The sequence below is a fragment of the Haplochromis burtoni genome, unplaced genomic scaffold (genome assembly GCF_018398535.1).
Source record: "Haplochromis burtoni strain Fernald_Lab_line unplaced genomic scaffold, NCSU_Asbu1 Contig_9, whole genome shotgun sequence".
Lineage (NCBI taxonomy): Eukaryota > Metazoa > Chordata > Actinopteri > Cichliformes > Cichlidae > Haplochromis > Haplochromis burtoni.
In genome coordinates this window covers 1,945,558-1,962,568 of record NW_024582370.1, presented here as the reverse complement: position 1 = coordinate 1,962,568, position 17,011 = coordinate 1,945,558, and the positions used below count along the sequence as shown (strand labels likewise).

General features: G+C 44.3%; 1 protein-coding gene across 4 annotated transcripts in view; it reads left to right on the top strand.

Moving 5' to 3' along the window:
* Positions 1-599: 599 nt before the first annotated feature.
* The window catches only part of rarga (retinoic acid receptor gamma a), a 40,729-nt gene continuing 24,317 nt past the window's right edge, over positions 600-17,011 (top strand). For 2 of the 4 annotated variants that reach the window (XR_006055266.1, XR_006055268.1), the window contains exons 1-2: positions 5,338-6,239; positions 13,238-13,604. Coding sequence is in view for 1 of the 4 variants with exons in the window: in XM_014339119.2 (XP_014194605.1) it covers positions 13,436-13,604 (169 nt within the window). In the remaining 3 variants the exon portion in view is untranslated. Of the gene's footprint in view, positions 845-5,337; positions 6,240-13,237; positions 13,605-17,011 lie in introns of those variants that run through there. The other 2 variants (XR_006055267.1, XM_014339119.2) reach the window with 2 other exon arrangements.

The following is a 17,011-nucleotide window of genomic DNA, read 5'->3' as shown; positions in this document are numbered from 1 at the left end:
TTATTTCTAATTTATTCTTAACAACAACAACAACAACAACAACAACAACAACAACAACAATAATAATAATAATAATAATAATAATAACAATAAACGGATTTATCATGGATTTTATTATAGGAAGAAGTGTCTTGCTTTAACATGTAATGAAAATTATTTGACTATTTTGCTAACCTAAAAAACCCTTTAGTCTTTCTCAGCAACCAATCTACTGAGTTAATTGTTTTAATGGCCCTATTCGACTGAATGACTATTAGCCCAATAAGGAGAATGTTAACGTCGGAAAACTGTATTAAATAGCCTATTATGTTTATTCTAACATTGCACGAATGTAATAGTAGTAGTAGTATAGTAGTAGGCTAATAGCAAGTTTGCATTCCTTCAAATTAGATATCATTTTAGGCAACGAGGAAAGGTTTAGTATTTATTAGCTTCTGTAAGTTCACATTGAAGTGTTCTTTATTTTTTTTTGACACGTGTACTTTTTTGTTGCTCACCTTTGTGGTGGTTTCCATCGTACTAAGCGGAAGTGTTGCTGCACTCCTCCCCTCGCACACTAGGTGGCGTAGTAGTGTCATAAATCTGTCCGCACGGTGGTTCCCATCGACGCCCCTGAAGCTGCTGCCGCGACAGTGACCGACTGGCAAAGGATCGTAATCTGACAAATGACTGAAAGATCCCTGAAGCAGAGCAAACACCAAAGAGGACACCTTTAAAGACTGTAACTGACTTTGCTTTGTCTCCTTCACAGAAAACCTCTGTCTTCTTAGTTTCTGTGGAATAAATAAGCTCGCGTTGGAAGCCGAAGCATAAACTTCTCAAGGCCAAGAAGAAGAAGAAGAAGGTAAGACTGTGTACTTTACATAAATCATCTACCGCCGTGATTAATTGCATGTGTCTAAGAGTAAACGGAGCTCAAACTGCGTCAACCCGGGCGTGTGTTTACTGTATGTATGCGAAGACTCACGCACTCATCATTAGAACACGTTACGGCAGGGCACGGGATAATTACAGGCTGCTAAAACTGTTCGGGGACTGAGCGAGAGAGAGAAGTCTCTGCCAACATACACACCTGCAGAGAGCACTGCTCTGCCCGGGGCTTCAAACACTGTCTTCATCACTTTCTTACAGTCTTTCTGCCTGTGCGTACCTCGTCTGTCACCCGGCTCCCCACCGCCCACTCCCTCCCTGCCTCACACACACACACGGGCGCGCACACACACATCTTGTTGCGTGTTATGTGAATGACGCCGGGTGTGCGGTAGATGAGAAGTTTATTCCAGAATGAACCACCAAAGTAGTCTTAGATTGACGTCCAGGATGGTTGATTGAGCTCAGAAATTTCCCAGTAGCAGAATGTGCGGAATTAGCCTCATGATTAGTTTTGTTCTGTTTCCCCCTTCTGTACAGAAATACACAAAACTAAACCTTTGTCTGACTTCAGCATACTAAACATATGCCTAAGTGCTCAAGAAAAGGAAAACTTGTACTTTTTTGTGCACTCTCCCTGTGCAGTATTTAGTGCCCACGTTTCTCACAAGGGCAGTTTTATATGCAGGGAAGGAGGCATGGAAAAGAAGACCTTTCCTTTTGAGCTCACAGATTTGCAGTAATTACAGAATCACTTCCATATGTGGCTCTCTGGCTGCCTTCTGGCTGCCCCCACCACCCTTCTCTTCCCCACTGCTCTCTCTTTCCCTCTCCCCTCTTTCATTTGCATTCTCCCCAATCGCTCTTTTTTTTCCTGCTTTTATTTTTTTATTTTATTTTTGGCTTTTCTTCGTGCACTCGGAGCATTTTCTTTTTTCTCCCTGAAAAACCACAGCTTAAACAAAGTTTATGATAATCAGAACATCCTGGCATTTTTGGCAAAGAGTTGTGCATTTTGGTGATTCAATTAGATGATGCTTGCCAGAATAAAAAGAGCTTGTGTTCTTTAGTATGAGAAGAGAAGGGAGGGGGGAGAGGAAAAAAAAAGAAGAGACATGGACCAGAGAGGGGAAATGTTGAAAAATACGGAAATATGAAAAAGAAAAGGAGCTCAGTGAAGAATTTGAGAGGCAGGAGTGTGAAGGAGGGAGAGGTGGAACAGAAAATGAGGCAGGGAGAGGGAGGGCTGGAGTAATGCTTTTTGACAGAGGTGGGTTCAAGATGGGTTCATGGTGACATCATGGCTGATTTTGTATTTTTCTTTTTTTTGAGGAAAGTATAGACAGGAGAACCGTTCACCTCTCATTGGACACACATGTTGGGGATCAGGCAGAGCGCTCATGTGCTGGCACACACGCTGGTAGCTGTGTCGACAAACTCTGGATGCACCCGAAGTTATGCGCAAAAAGTGCCGACACACACACACTTTTACCCCCCCCTCTTATTTCTTCTGTAGTAGTAAAACAGTTTTTTTGGCTCCCTCTTGTCTCTGCTCAAAGCTTTTTGTTCATTTGTTTGTGTTAGAGGAGTTCATACTGGTATATGCCCTCCGGTCCCTCGCACATACATTTCTCCTTTGCTCATGAGTAACTCATTTTCCTGTGAGTAGTATTCCTCTGTGTATGTTTTTACTTCAAGGCTGCTGGACTCTAAATGAGCGCACTTTGCCAGGTGGGATGAATGAGCTCCTTCATTTCACAGGATGTGTGTATAAGACTCTAACCAAGAAAGAGCAGGCGTGCGTACATTTGTGTGTGCATAAATGTGTTTGTGCAAATGAGCTGCTGTGTGCCGTTGCCCCTGCGTCCCTTGCCCGTCTCAGCGCGGCACCAAACTTCTCATGACATCAATCTGAATGTGGGGAAATAGTGATCTCATTATAGGCATCTTGTTACTGATTGAAACCCGCCGCCACTGACACCGACTCCCTGCCCCCCTTCTCACCTCCCCACCGCCAATGCTCCCCTCAACCTACCCCACTCCACCACATCCATCTGTGTCTCAAACCGGCCCTCCATTTTTCTTTTTATTCCACACCTCTTTCTCTCACATTCCCTGTACTACCCCCCCATATCTCACTTTAACCCCTCTAACCTCACTTCCTCCCTCTCTTGCACCCTGCATCATCCCCCCTTTCCTCTTTCCTTTCTGCCCTTACTCCCTTTCCTCTGCCGGCGAGCCCCAGGCCTCTACTCCTCTGCTCCGCAAATGCAAATACGTGGAATCTAAAGTGGAAACACACGCCCGAGTATGATGTTTCCATGAATATTTCATATCTTCATAAACACACCCGGAGAAACTGCAAAGCTATGCGCTCAACAATGCCTGTGTTTGCCGGATGACTTCCTGTGAGGAATTGCCTCTCTGTGTTTGACTTCTTGTGAGAGCACACTGTGTTAGGATTGATGTCAGGGGCAGTGTGTTATGATGTCACGGGCTGAAGTTAATGATACGAGAATGGCAAGGGCCATAGGCCATGTTTCCAGTGGTGCCCAGAGAGAGAGATAGCACCCTGATCTGTCTTCATTATCCCCCCACTCTGCAGCCTCCCAGACACAATGATCATAAATCTCAGCCTGGAGCACACTTCACTGACACTGAAACACAAACACTAGTAACCTCTGACCTTCTCACTGCTACTGCCTACACACACTCATCCATGCACGCAGACACGGGTGCCCACACACTTACTGCAACTGCACAGTGCTCAAATGCCCCCCCCAAGCTCACTGTCATAATTTAATAAGGGCCACAGCATGCTCCGTGCACCGCCACACACAATGCTCTTCATGCACTTGACTACACATTCTGACACAGATGCATGGTCTAAGTCGGCCTGATGGCTGCACACATACTTGAAAAGCTCATATTAGAATTGGTGATTTTTTTTAAGCATCCTATGGCTATATTTACTTTCTTGTTTTATATTACACAACTGCTGATTTAGTAGTGCTTCATAAACATTCAAGGGATTTCTATCAGCCTTAGTAGCCTCATAAGCAGCACATAAATCAAATATAAACAAGATAAAGATCAGCCAAAGTTTTTTTTTTTTTCTTTGCAGTGTGGCTTAGATCTGTGCTTCCTGAACATAAGGTTTCTGCAAAAAGGCAACAGTGCCTCTCGCCACTTATCCATTCATTCACCCTGATTTTGTACCGGCATCAGAAATGTCTGGAGGAACAGTTTGGTGGGCTACTGTAGCCCACATGTGTTCGTAAAGATCGAAAGCTCACAGGAATAACGAGAGTAAAGCCGAAAGGTTTTTTTTTCTCATTAGGATGGCTTGACTTTATCCCGCAGACATATTGGGGTCAATGCGTTTGAGGATAAGATCTATCTCCGCATCAGGCCAGTTGCTGAGGTTTACAAACAGAATAGGCGGACGGCCGTGGATGTGCAGGTAGCTTTGGAGAGAAACAGAAAAATCCACATGCTGCAATGTTTGGTAGTTCCGGTTCAGACCATGAGATTTATGAGATTTATGAGATTCATGAAGTTCCCCAATGAAGAACAATAAAGGATATTTTTATTCTATTCTATCTTATTTAGGAGATTGTGCCGTGATGCATGGCCAACAGGCCTGAAAGTCACGACTTTAGATGAAGTTCCAGAGTAAATATTACACGTTAGTTCTGATTTAATTTTGTTTTTAGTGTTGTACTTGCTTTGTTTAGACTAGCTGTTCCCTATCTGTTGTTTGAATGAAGTAGGCATGTAGTTACACTGACCGTATGTGGTTTGTTCTTCTTCCTTTTTTTCTCTTTGTTTTTGGGTGTGTGTGTGTGGGGGAGGGGGGGGGATAATCTGAGAAACCATAGTCGATATGAAGAGGTGCCTGTTTAGGTGCCAGTTGAGGTGTGCCTTCCCCTCCCAGTTTTGAGGTTTGAGGTGCTCCTCATAACCAAAACAACTTGAGAAACATGACATTCAGAAAAAAACAGGGCACACGCCCAGAACCACAAACACATAAACACAGATCTGAAACATATGATCTCATATGGAGAGAGGGGCACGTTCAGGGGCACACCCAGATCTGCTGCTGTCGCTGCACAGCCCTGCCATCTCACTCGTGACTTCCTTGCAGCTTATGTGCCAACGCTAGTTTCGATTCAGGAACCAAAGTGATATATTTAGAGAGATGGGTCTGCTTTTTTAAAAACACATTTTCTGCCTTAAAAAACAAAAAACCCAAACTATTCCTTATAAAGTTTGTCAGTAATTAGGCAAATGTCATGTATCCCCCCCCCCCAAAAAAAAAATAAAAATAAAAAATCATGCCAGTCAAGGCCCAGTTCTGTTTTTTATTTAACCCCAGTGCCAAATGTTATTGTATCAATTATTTGGTGTCCAATACTGGCTTAATGGGTTTCAAAGGGCTCCTCATGCTTGCTGTTTTAATGTTAAGTGCTGTTGTAGCAGCATTAGTAATAGCAATAATAGTAGTAAGTTACTGTCTCATCTGTGGGAAGATTGGCACAGAAACATTGTAAGCAGTAAAACGCAGGCCAATGCAAATATGAGTCACACAAAAGGAGCACCTTCAGCGTGGGCCTGTGCCGAGCAGACAGTCCATTAAGATTGTTCCATAAATTGATCACACCAGGGATAAATTACATAGTGAAACATCATAGAAATTCTTAGAGGGATAAACAGATTGGCTCGCTATTAAAACAGTGTCTGTGTTAAATCAAAACAATATAAAGTGGATGATCTGTGTTCTTCGGGATACTAAAACATCCTCTCCTAATAAACCTACTTAACTTATTGATGAAACACAAATGATCTAAGATCACGACATGCGGTTCAGCATGCACAAACAATTTGTAGGTAAACTGACTCTTCAGCCAAGAAGTTAAGAGGTGGGGGGAGAAAATAATTCACCCAAGAGACAAAGAAGGGAGAGAGAGAATTAAAAACAGAAACTTAAGCTCTCTGGGCCCTTTTCTTCCCTCCAGGCATTTTGTGGCTTGTGAAAAAATGTGCTGTATATTTGAAGCGTCGGGGTCACGTGACAAAGGAAGGCTTTATGAATCAGAGTATAATTATTTCTAAGTGAGTGAGAGAGTGTGTGCCTGTATTTGGAGAGTGAAAGACTGATTTTTAAAAGGTAGAGACTGGAAAAGGAGGAGGAGGGTGGCAGAGACAGGGAGGGAGAGAGAGAGACTCACTGCTGCTCTGTCTTTGCTGTTAGAAGGACTCTGTTGAATGTGCACACATCTTTCCTCCTTTTCATTGGCTCGCTCCGGTCATCGGACCCTTTTGTCGAGTGCTTTATCTCCCCGTCTGCATCATCAGCTCGACATCTCGTAAGTAATTTGAACTTTAAAAGTTTAGAGTCGCTAACTTTCGTGGATGCTTGCTTTTTATTTCTCTCTCTCTCTCTTTTACTGCTAACAGAGTGTGTGTCTGTGTGTGTGTGTGTGTGAGAGAGTGCATTCTCTTCTGAGACTGGTTCAGCGGTTTTAATTGAAGACAGAGACCGAATGTGCAAGACACTTGAGAGACTTTGAGACAATTAATCATTGTGTTACAAAGTCCGAGCAGATTTTCATGTGTAAACACTAAAATGTCCCCACACGTGTTTGTTTGGATGCGCCTGTTTCAGTATGTTTGCTTCTTTGTGCTTCGTAAACACGAGAGCGACACAGAGTTTATGTGAAAACATACTCGAGCATGTGTGTATGCCTGCATGTGCACACATGTGCTTATTAGCGAGTGTTTCAAGTGTTACCCAGTGCCTGTGGAGCTCTTTATTATTAGCATATGTGTGCGTGTGTATGTGTGTGTCAGTGTGTACACAATTGCATGTGTTTGATGTGTATTCACTAGAGGAGTCACCAGTCCTTGACCTGTTTTTTTCTCCATTTTTTATAACCACCATATGAACACTTGGAAAATACGAGTGTTGTTTTCCATATTTTAAACAACGGAGACTAATTCCTCTGGAGTGAGGTGTGCTCGTAACCCCGGTTTTAGTTTTGTGGGATGTTTATTAATTGTGCTCCCACAGTTATTTAGCTATGATGTCAGAGAAGATTATTTATTGATGCTGGCATCTGCGCTAGGTTAACAGGTTCAGCTTGTTACAGCCATGTGTAACACAGTGCATTTAATGCTGTGTGATCTGGATATCAGATAGAGTTCAGAGTGTCCTCCACAGTGTTTGGCTTTGTCGCTCCACTGGTGAGCAACAAAGCCACGGTAAACTGCCTTCCTTGAATCCCTTGGCTTTCCACCTGCTGACACTCGGCGGTGAACTGGATGTATTTGGCATGAGGAACAGGCTAATTAAAGTGAATTGGAAATAAACAGCCACTTGGCCCAGTGAGGGAGGCCTGCTTGAAGGCCAGTGGTTTCTATGTTTCCCCTCCGCTTTGGTCTATCAGTGTGACAAGTCGTGTCATCTGGAGTGGAAGAAGCCGAGCTCATTTCTGTGGCAGAAAAATGTCACAGCACTTTTCGCCTTCAGCAAAGCGCTCTTGGGCCTTATTCAAGGACAGGGTACCCATACAGAAGCAGCTTTACCTTCATGGTGCGCAGCCACGGCAAATTGCTTGTCTTCCATGACAGTTTGGAATCAATTATTAATGTGTTTGCTGTTTTGCACACCAGATAAGTGTGTGCCTTAGCTCAGTATACCTGTGTGCAGTGTTGCATCACTGGCCTTGAAAACATCCTCTCAATATCAATCTTGCTCACATGCTGTATCATCTGTCATTACTGATTAGCAGCATATACTGGTGCAATATGCTGTATTTCAATTAAAGCAATAACTTTAAAACTAATACATAGCAGATAATACATTTTATTATTCTGTACAGCTAGTGGTCATTTCTTTAGTTCTAAGTATGGTATACAGCAATGAAATAATATTTTATCTCCTATAAATCCGTCAAAGTTTAGTAATGCCAAAGCTGTGTGTGTACGTCTCTTTGTGTGTGTGTTTCTGTGTGTAGGTGCTGTTGATAAATCCTTGGTTTTGGTGGAATTACTGAAACAGCAGTTGAGCCAGGAAATCGTCTGCATTGCAAAATCTGCTAACAATCCTTCTTTGTGACATGACTTCGAGTGGTAAATCAGGGAGTTGTTGATACCTGTCTTCTTCTGGAATTTCTTTAGCAATTAAGGCGAAGTGGTGGGGAGGGGTTAGACAGGTGGTTTAGGAAAATCGAGGGGCTCTCTGCTGCCGCACTATAATTAACCAGGAAGCTATCTGCACGCCATTTCCTATGTCTGTTTTTGCAGGTGTGCCATTCTGATGTGAGGATTTACATCTAAGCCTCCACCCAAGTTCTCGTTAAAAGACCTTGTGCCAATGGCAAAAAAAGATGAACTTGTGTGAAAGTGTGGCCTTTTGAATGCTGTGCTTGCTTATGTGTGTGTTTGGGCCTGCATGTGTCTGACTGCTGCTTTGAGTCCTGCGGCTAAAGGCAGCAGTGGTGAAACCCATCCATTACTCTTCGCTCTACACAGAGAGGATTGTTTTCAGCGTGTGTTTAGGAAGGGAAACACCTCCATTGTTGCCTCTGTGGATCCTTTACGTCTTCCTACACAGACATATTAGCAGCACAGACTTTGACTTTCACACTGCTGCTATTTTAAAGTTTCTTCCCTCACCTTTTTTTTCTCCGCCTCTCTCTATATTTGTCATGTTTGCTTACTGCCACTTGCCCTTTTCCTCATCATTGCATGTTTTCCTGTTTTGCTTGACCAACTGCTAAAAGTCTCTGTGTTGTGTACTGCAGAGAGAGGCGCATCATGGAAACGGCAAGCAGTCAGGATGACTTCATCATGTCGCGAAGCGTTTTATGTCTCACTGTGTGTTCTCACTCTTTCCATAGCTCTTCTCACAAGTGCATGTCAACTCAGATCGTTATGTGACATTATGATTAAGTGAGAGCAGAAAAATGATTTTAAAATAGTGACTAGGTGACAGCGACAGTCATGGCGCTCTTTAACAAAAAAAGAGGAAAAAACAATCCCTTTTTTAAGTGACAAACGATTACACAGAGGTGCTTCTTTGCATTGTTGTTTCAAGGAAATGGTATTTGTGTGATGCCAAGAACAGGCAGATGTCAAACAAGTTTCAGGTGATGGAATGCAACTGTGTTTGGAGCGTCTGTCATTTTGGAGCCATTAACCAGCTACTTGTTGAAAGAGTGGAAGCTGTCAGCTTTGCATCAGATAAAAGCGTCACGGCTATTGTTTTCTCAGGTAAAGTACTGCTGACGTTTGCAACAAGATCACCTGTGAACCTGTTTCAGTAGGAGCGTTTAAATTTGCCTGTGCAGCTCTGAATCCATTAACGGCTTTTGAAGGCTGGATGTGGGCATGTCAAGCAGTGATTATAACAGTAAACGTGTTTTTAGCTCCGAGCTGTTGAAACACTGGTCCGTTGGTGCAGTTTGGACACCTGGACTTTGAAATCATTCTTTAACAGCTTGGTGTACAAACTACTTAAAATATAACTCTTTTCAACACATCATTTCCTTTATAGAGTTAATGAACATAACTCACTTTGTGATGTCAGCAGTTTAAAGACAGTACCTGGAAGGCATGCACAGTTTTCTGTCAAAAAACTGACAGGAGTGGGCAAGTCAGAAGTGGAAAAAGAGTGAGAGGATGTTTTCCCTGCCAGGATAGATGGCACAGTTCATTTATCTCGAGGCTGTGAATGTACAATTCAGAGCTTCTGGTAAAGGCGCTGGGTTTCTGCTCTGCACAGGATAGTTCCACAGTTTTTAATTTTGCCTCACAGAAACATGTATATTTTGACCCTCTGCTGAGTTGATGAAGCTCAACAAAAAATCTGTGAACTCGCTCAGTTTCTGGAGAAATGAAACAAAGAGAGGTCTCTGTGTCAGTGTGGTAAGAGTGGGAAAAAGTGCCTTTATAGCCATGCAAATATAAAATTCTAACTGAATATTCTTCTGTGTTCTCACTGACTGGAATAAGAACCTCAACCGGTAAACAAACCAGGAAAGTCATGGCATCCAGAGTCCTGCTCGCGTATGCCGAGTAATCACCTGTGGTTTCTTTTGCAGAGTTAAAAAAACAGCTGCCTCGCTTGGTAGTGTGGTGCGGAGCTTCCTGAGATGCTGTGATTTATTTGTTATGTTTGACTGCAGTTCTTATTGCCTGAGGGGCTCTGTCACAACAGTTAAGGCACAATTGTTGTTTTGCTCACAGAGGATTTGATACCCTTTGTCTGACAGACATTCAATCTGTGGGAACTGTTGTCTCTCTCTCTCTCGCTTTCTTTTTAACTCTTACTTGATTTTTCATTTTGCTCCGTCTTCTCCGCAAAACTCCTCAGCAAACAAGAGAATCTCCTTCTCTGCAAGCATGCCTGATCTTGTTGCATTGTCTCCATATTGCCAGGTTGATTGATCCAACATCATTTGCTACATGAAAATCATTGGATTATCTCAAGTGTAACCAATGACTTTAGTCTAACATGATGGACTACAGTGAGCTCTGACACTATTTACAGAAACAAACCAAAGCAAATTTAAACTGCTACAGTGCACCTCTCTTAGGCAATGATGGAAAGTCCCAGCAGCAGCCGTAAACCCACCCATAGCTGGCCCTGGTGCTCCTTGCTTGCCTGGCTGCCTGCTGCCTCCTGTGTGCCCCCCAGGCTCAGGGGAAGTGGGGAGGCCCTCCATGCCCATTTGGCCCTGGCTAACAGGGGATGAGGTCACTCCAAATTCCCCTTATCCCCTTATAGCCCCAGACGGGCTGGCGAAGTGAGCCTACCACAGGACCCAACATAAAACATAAATGGCTCTGTAAAAAGCTGCTGGGCTGATGTGACTCATTAAAAAACTCTGGCGCCAACTCTTTTATTAATTCATTATTGTGTTTAGGGAGCGTAACGTTACTGGGTTCTATTTTAAAAGGCTGCGTCTCTGTGCTTCAGTTCTTTTCCTTCTAAGTCTTTTTCTTTCTTTTTTTTAATGCCTTTGTTTTGCAACATATATTTGAATGTGGAGTGGAGCTGTGGTTTATTCTGGTAGAATTCAGCCTCTGGACTGTCTCTCAGACCCATTTTAAATGTAATTTCTGAATTAATATGCCACGCTTTCCTCCTGTCAGAATACATAATTCACACGCACTGATTTGTAAACTCCGCTGTCAGTCTTCTTTTTCTCACACAGTCACCCATTTCTTTTATCCTCCTCTCTCTTCCAGCTCTTGCAGACACATTGTGCTGCCTCTATGGGGCCTGGTCTGGTTTGAGTTCTTGAAGCAGATCTCCAAATGGCCCGAACGCTAGCCAAGTACATACTCATAACCCGCACACACATGCACATTATGAGGCTACGCGTTGCTGGCAGTCTTGTTTTTGCAGTCTGTACCTCTTCTCTCATTAGGCCCAGTGTGAAATCGTGTGATGTCTCCAGTAATGTTTTTGCGCCTTGGCTGCACAGTGGAATCACTACGCAGGGTCATGGTACAAGTTGTATAAGCAGTGGAAGGATGGAGGGATGGGGCACAGAGGATAAGACTGGGTATAAGGATATGATTATGTAGAAGAGGTGTAGGCGGGTCAGAAGTGGAAGGGGTGGGGTGGGGTCCAAGGTAGGTTGGAGGAGAAATATACTGGAAAAAGTAAAGACGTAAAACAGAGAGAAAGAAGAAGAAAGATGGCAGTATGGCTGTGTTGGCAGGATGGGGGTGGGTGCCTATCCGCGGCTGCTCCTTCCTGAAACGTGGCCACCCGAGCCTGCCTGGGCCCTGGATGCACATGTGGAACAGTTTACTGTAATGGAACTCTAAATTAGTGGTGGTTTGAAGCTGCCTGCAGCAGTAGGGTGTAATTAACTGGCTCTGTTGAAAGAGAAAGAGCCAGAAAGAGAGGCAGGGAGGGAGCCAGAGCCCTGGAAAAAGGCACGGGGTGAGAGGTGTGTGTGCGTTCATATGTGTGCGTGTGTTAGGGGATGCTCTCGCACATGTGATGTGTGGAGTTTTTGAGTGCTTGATTGCGTGTGTGGCGCATATGTGTGCTTCTTGGAAAGCTCTCCCTTCTTTTTTCCCGGGCATGGCGCCACCTCTTAGTGCCCCCATGTGCCCAGACCCTGTCACTGTTCCACTGTGCTTTTTCGCTCAGTTCAGCAGTTCACTGGTTTAGCCTTAGATCTTTCCACCACCCCCACCCCACCACCCCACCCCTCCATTTCTTTGTTTATACCGAATTCATTACCAGGATTTTTTCCCTGTCTTTTCTCCCAGATTCACAAGCCACAGCAGTTCCAAATTCCTTGGCTCTGCTCTTTTTCAAAGCCACATATAAAAAACAAGCTGATCACACCACCCACTCATGAAATCACACTAAGGAAGCACAAGCAAAAGGAAAACATGAAAAAGAAAATGGGAGGCCTCTTTTATATTTCACCCCCCCTTTTTGCATTGAGAGTCGACAGAGGGGCATAACTGCAGCCTTGTCTGCACTTGAGCCTGACTTGTCTATGCCCACTGTGTGGTGTCAAAGTGACGAGAAGGCTGCAGGAGGCTACAGCCAAAATGACTCTGTGGGATGGGAGCCTGACCTCAAGAGAAGATAGTTGGAAGTGACAGCAGCAGTTAGCAATCAGTGGATCTCATTTTCCCTACTCATCGACCCCCCCCTCCTCCCTTCTTCATGCTCTGGACCCCGTGTCTGGGCCCCTGGTCCTAGGGGAAAAAGGCAAAGAGGCAGGCTGCTGTGCTAGGCTGGCAGCAGGAACAGAGGAGCTCTTTATAATAGAGTTCTGGTGATTTAAATCATATGGTATAGCCTGGAATCACTGTAGAAGTCTGGAAGCTCTTCAAAACTGTACAAGAGCTCCCTCTCTCTCTCCCCCTCTCTTTTCCTCCTCCCTCCTTCCTTCCCACTCTTCACTGTTATAACTTTTTCCAAACTTCTTTCTTATTTTCTTTTCCCCTCACCCAGTCCCAGTTTTTTCTTTTCTTTCTGGCTTTTCCCTCTCCGAGCCTACTCATTCTTTTTCTCTCTATCTGTTATGGTTCTCGCCATCTCGTCCTTCCTCACTTCCTCTTTCCTTCCCATTCGCTCATACCTGTTGGTATGAAGTTTACACATCCTTCTCGCATTAAAACTGTGGATGAACTATTATGGGACCCAGATGGAATCAGAGTTGATGTGAGGTGAATCCTGTTTGTTGAATCTAGAGCAGATCTTAGCATCAAACAAAACACTAATCGTATCATCATGTTCATGCCAATCAAAAGCACTTATTCTTATATTTTATGTGGAATTAAATTAATAGGAAATTATTTACTCTTATCCTCTCATCTGCAGAAAAGAGACAGCAGGACTCTTCTAAAGTGGAGTCCACCTATCCTTCAGTACCTCCGAGGCCCCCTGTCGCCCATACGTTCTCCACGTCTTAAGACTCTTCGACGGACACACATCTCAGCCTTGTGGAGGATTCCAGGTGTCGAAAGAGCCGTTACCTTCAGCTAGCCGCCTGCTGTGGACCCTGGGTGATCCGTCGCCATGGCTACAAACAGGGAACAGCAGGTGGGTCACATGACCGGCTTCCCACCTGCTGTGTACCCCTTTCCCTTCAACTCCATGAGAAGCCACTCCCCCTTCGACCTGCTGGCCAACAGCAGCCTGTTTGGGAGATTTGGGGCTGACCTGCCCAAAGAGATGGCTGCTCTCTGTAAGTCATTTTCATTACTCTGTGTGTTTGTGCTTGACTTGCCTTTCCTCTCATTTTCCATCTCAGTTCCAAGTATGCATACGGCCATTACTTTATTTTTAGTCAGGTCGCATTAAACACCATCTACTGGAAAAGGGGAAATATGGCTTAATTTAAATTGCACTACATTATGTGTAATTTTGTGGAAATGGAAAACTTTAGCGTCTGTTTGTGATATAGGACCAGTGGTAGAAAAAAATCCCCCAAAGAGACCATGAGGAAAAAGTCTACTTTCATCAGTACAATGATTACTCTGCTCCTGCGGTTTCCTTATATGCTTTATGCTTGTAGATGGTGTGGTTATGACCGCAAGCTCTAGCTCTGGCTTCACGATGCGTGCGTGTATCCGTGCGCGTGTGCGTGCCTGGACCTCTCACAGAGCTTTTGTGAGGCAGATAATGCACAAGTCTGTAATTATAGACAAAACACATTGAATTATGTATTAAGTGATGAGTACTGAGCATCAAAATAGTTAAAATGAGTACTAATGCAGTTCAAACATTTGACTTGGACAGCGGTGACTGATCGTATAATTAAAATGAAAGGTGAGCTAGACACTGGACTTGATTCACAGCAGCGTTCCCCTGTCAACTGTGTACTTCTATGCTTGACCATAGGGGGCACTGTTACATTCTGAAGCGCTGAGACGGGGATGATGTATAGAGAACAGAGCACAAAGAGGAGATTGTTGGCAATCCAGAGTCTTTTTCTGTTGTGCAAAAACTAGCAAGATGAAACGCACGGTGCCGACGTACATTTCTCGTTGTTCAAAACACCTGCTTGTCTCAAAACCACTAATCAGCAACAGGATTCTAGGTCAGGGAGGATCCTTGTGTGGAACCACTGCGGTATAATTCACTGATGATAATAATGCCAGAAGAGAGAGCGAGAGAAAAGAATGAGCACTTTTGTTGAGGTTAAGCCATGAGGTAAAGGTAAGCAGAAGTTATTTGAAATCTGATCTGGGTGCAGTGTTAAAGGGGCGGCAGGTGGTGGTGGTGTGTGGTAGTGGAGGAGTAATAATGGGTGTGGGTGGCAACAGCTGAGCGCGGAGCCTGCCTGTGTGTGCAGCCCCCTACTCCCCCCACCACCACCGCAGCATGCCTGAGCACCTCTCCAGCCTTTCAGCCGTCAATCACTACCTCACCCCCTCTCTTCCTTCCCACTGCCACTGCCCACCTAATCCTCAAGGTATTTTCACAGAACCAGAGAGAGAGAGAGAGAGAGAGCACCTGGGGGTAATGTCCTGGTGTGGTGGAATCCAAGAACACACCCAGCAAAAACACACACACATATATATACACACAGGCAAACATGCACTCGGAGACACTCTTCCCTCTCAGTTTCTCTTGCTCTCTGTCTGGTTCTCTCTCATGAAGCCACACACACACACACACACACACACACACACACACACACACACAGCAGTTCTTTCATCTAAAAACTAGAAACATACCCCTGACGCAGAATGAAATCCCACCACGCTGACAGATGGATTCTTTATGGTTTTTATGCTGGCATGACTTAAAACAAAAACAAGTATCAAAGCACAAACAGACGCAGGCAACCACATGCACTGGGGCTTCATACACGACTGCTTGTACTGACACATCCACGCTGGCAGTAGTATCGTTCGCAGGGGTTAAGGACTGCAGTTATTTGGTTTAAGCTTCGGGTCAGAGTGTGAGAAAAGCTGGGGACAAAGATCAAGTCAGGATCACAGTGACAGTTAGCTTCAATTTGTCGAGACTGACATGTTTTTTTAAGTGTCTCTATATTAACATAGCCGTGCTGGTTGAATGGTGTTTACTGTCACAATTTACTATTTCATTATGTTTACATTACGAGCTGCAGCTATTGCTTGAATGTCAAATAAATGCCTGTCAGTTGAATATTAAAAGAATTGCCTGCTGGACTAATTCTGCGTTTCACTGTACAAAAATACGTCTTAGTTCAGTTTAAATGCTGGCAGCTCAGTGGAAAACTCTCTGTTGTTTTTTTTTATCTGCTTTTAAAACATCCTATTGGTGTATCCCTTGACAAGGAATGTTACAAGTCATTTTGCTGACAGCAGTCTCATTCCCCGCTCTCTTAAATGTTAGTGGGGAAGACAAAGGGCCTCGGTTTGGACATTCCCCAGGCCCTCTTTTTCTTCTCCTTCTACTTCTTCAGGAGTTGACTTAACAGTCCTGCTCATTGTTGTCAGGCTTGTCTGTACGCCAGACTGAGAAAATACCTTTCACATAAAGGGAGTAGCACTGTGGAAATTTCACCGTGTATCTTTGTGTGTGTGTGTGTGCAGTCAGTAGCTCTTCATGCTTGCACAACTTCAGAGTTTTTTGCGTAATTGTTGTAAGAAAGGTACCCTGGGTGACACCTACCTTTTGTTTAGATGTGCACACTGTGCTGACCTGCCAGAGCACCTCCCATGGCGGTGCTCTGTCTTGGCACCAGAGTTCTTTGGAAATACCTGTTTTGCAAGGAGGTGGGAAGAGACAGAAGAGGGATGGGAAGGGGTGGGCCGACTGTGTTTGCACATGTCCGCATAGTAAGCTTTTCTTTTTGCTTAATGCATAAATGGAAGATCCAGAAAACCTCAGTGCCTCTCTTCAACCTGGGTGTGCTGCAGACTCCCACTGTAGCTGCTGATATCTGAATAAGCGTGCAATGGCGTTTGTTCATCTGTGAGAAGGTCTGATGGCTCTCTGCAGTGTGTTGCTGAGGCTGTTATCAGTTGATCCCTGTCATTACGGGAGCCTTTCAAACAAACAGTTGGAAGCCCATTAAGGCCACTTATTATGTGATAACATCGTCACTGAGCCCTGAAACACCTCGCTAAGCTTTCAGCAATCAGGGCCAGAGCGCTGGCCTCAAACTCAGCCGTGGGGATGTTTTGAAAAGCTAGTAGGTCATTTCCTTCAGCCCACATGGCCTGGCCGAAAAATCTAAAGTCCTCTGCTGGGCTCAAACTTTCCATTCATGCCATAATTTGTAGGGTTATGCTGAGTGATGAATACAGAAAACCCATGAGAGGCCCAGCTGTGAGCTGCATCACAGTGGGATGAAATCAAAAGCACTGTAATAATAGAATGGAATGAGTAGCGTGTTGAAACCTGTGTAAAAGCTGGCTCACTTTGCTCTTTTGTGCCTCTGGTGGAGAGAAGGGCAATAGCAGTTCGTTTAAAGTGTCTGTTAGACATGATGGACTCGTGCACCAGCATTAGCATACAAGCAGTGTGGAACATATGCATGGATCTGCGGTTGCACACACGCACACACACACACACACACACACACACATACACACACACTGATCTTTTCACAAGGGAGCAGCAACATAATCCCCCACACATCCACACAAAGTGAAA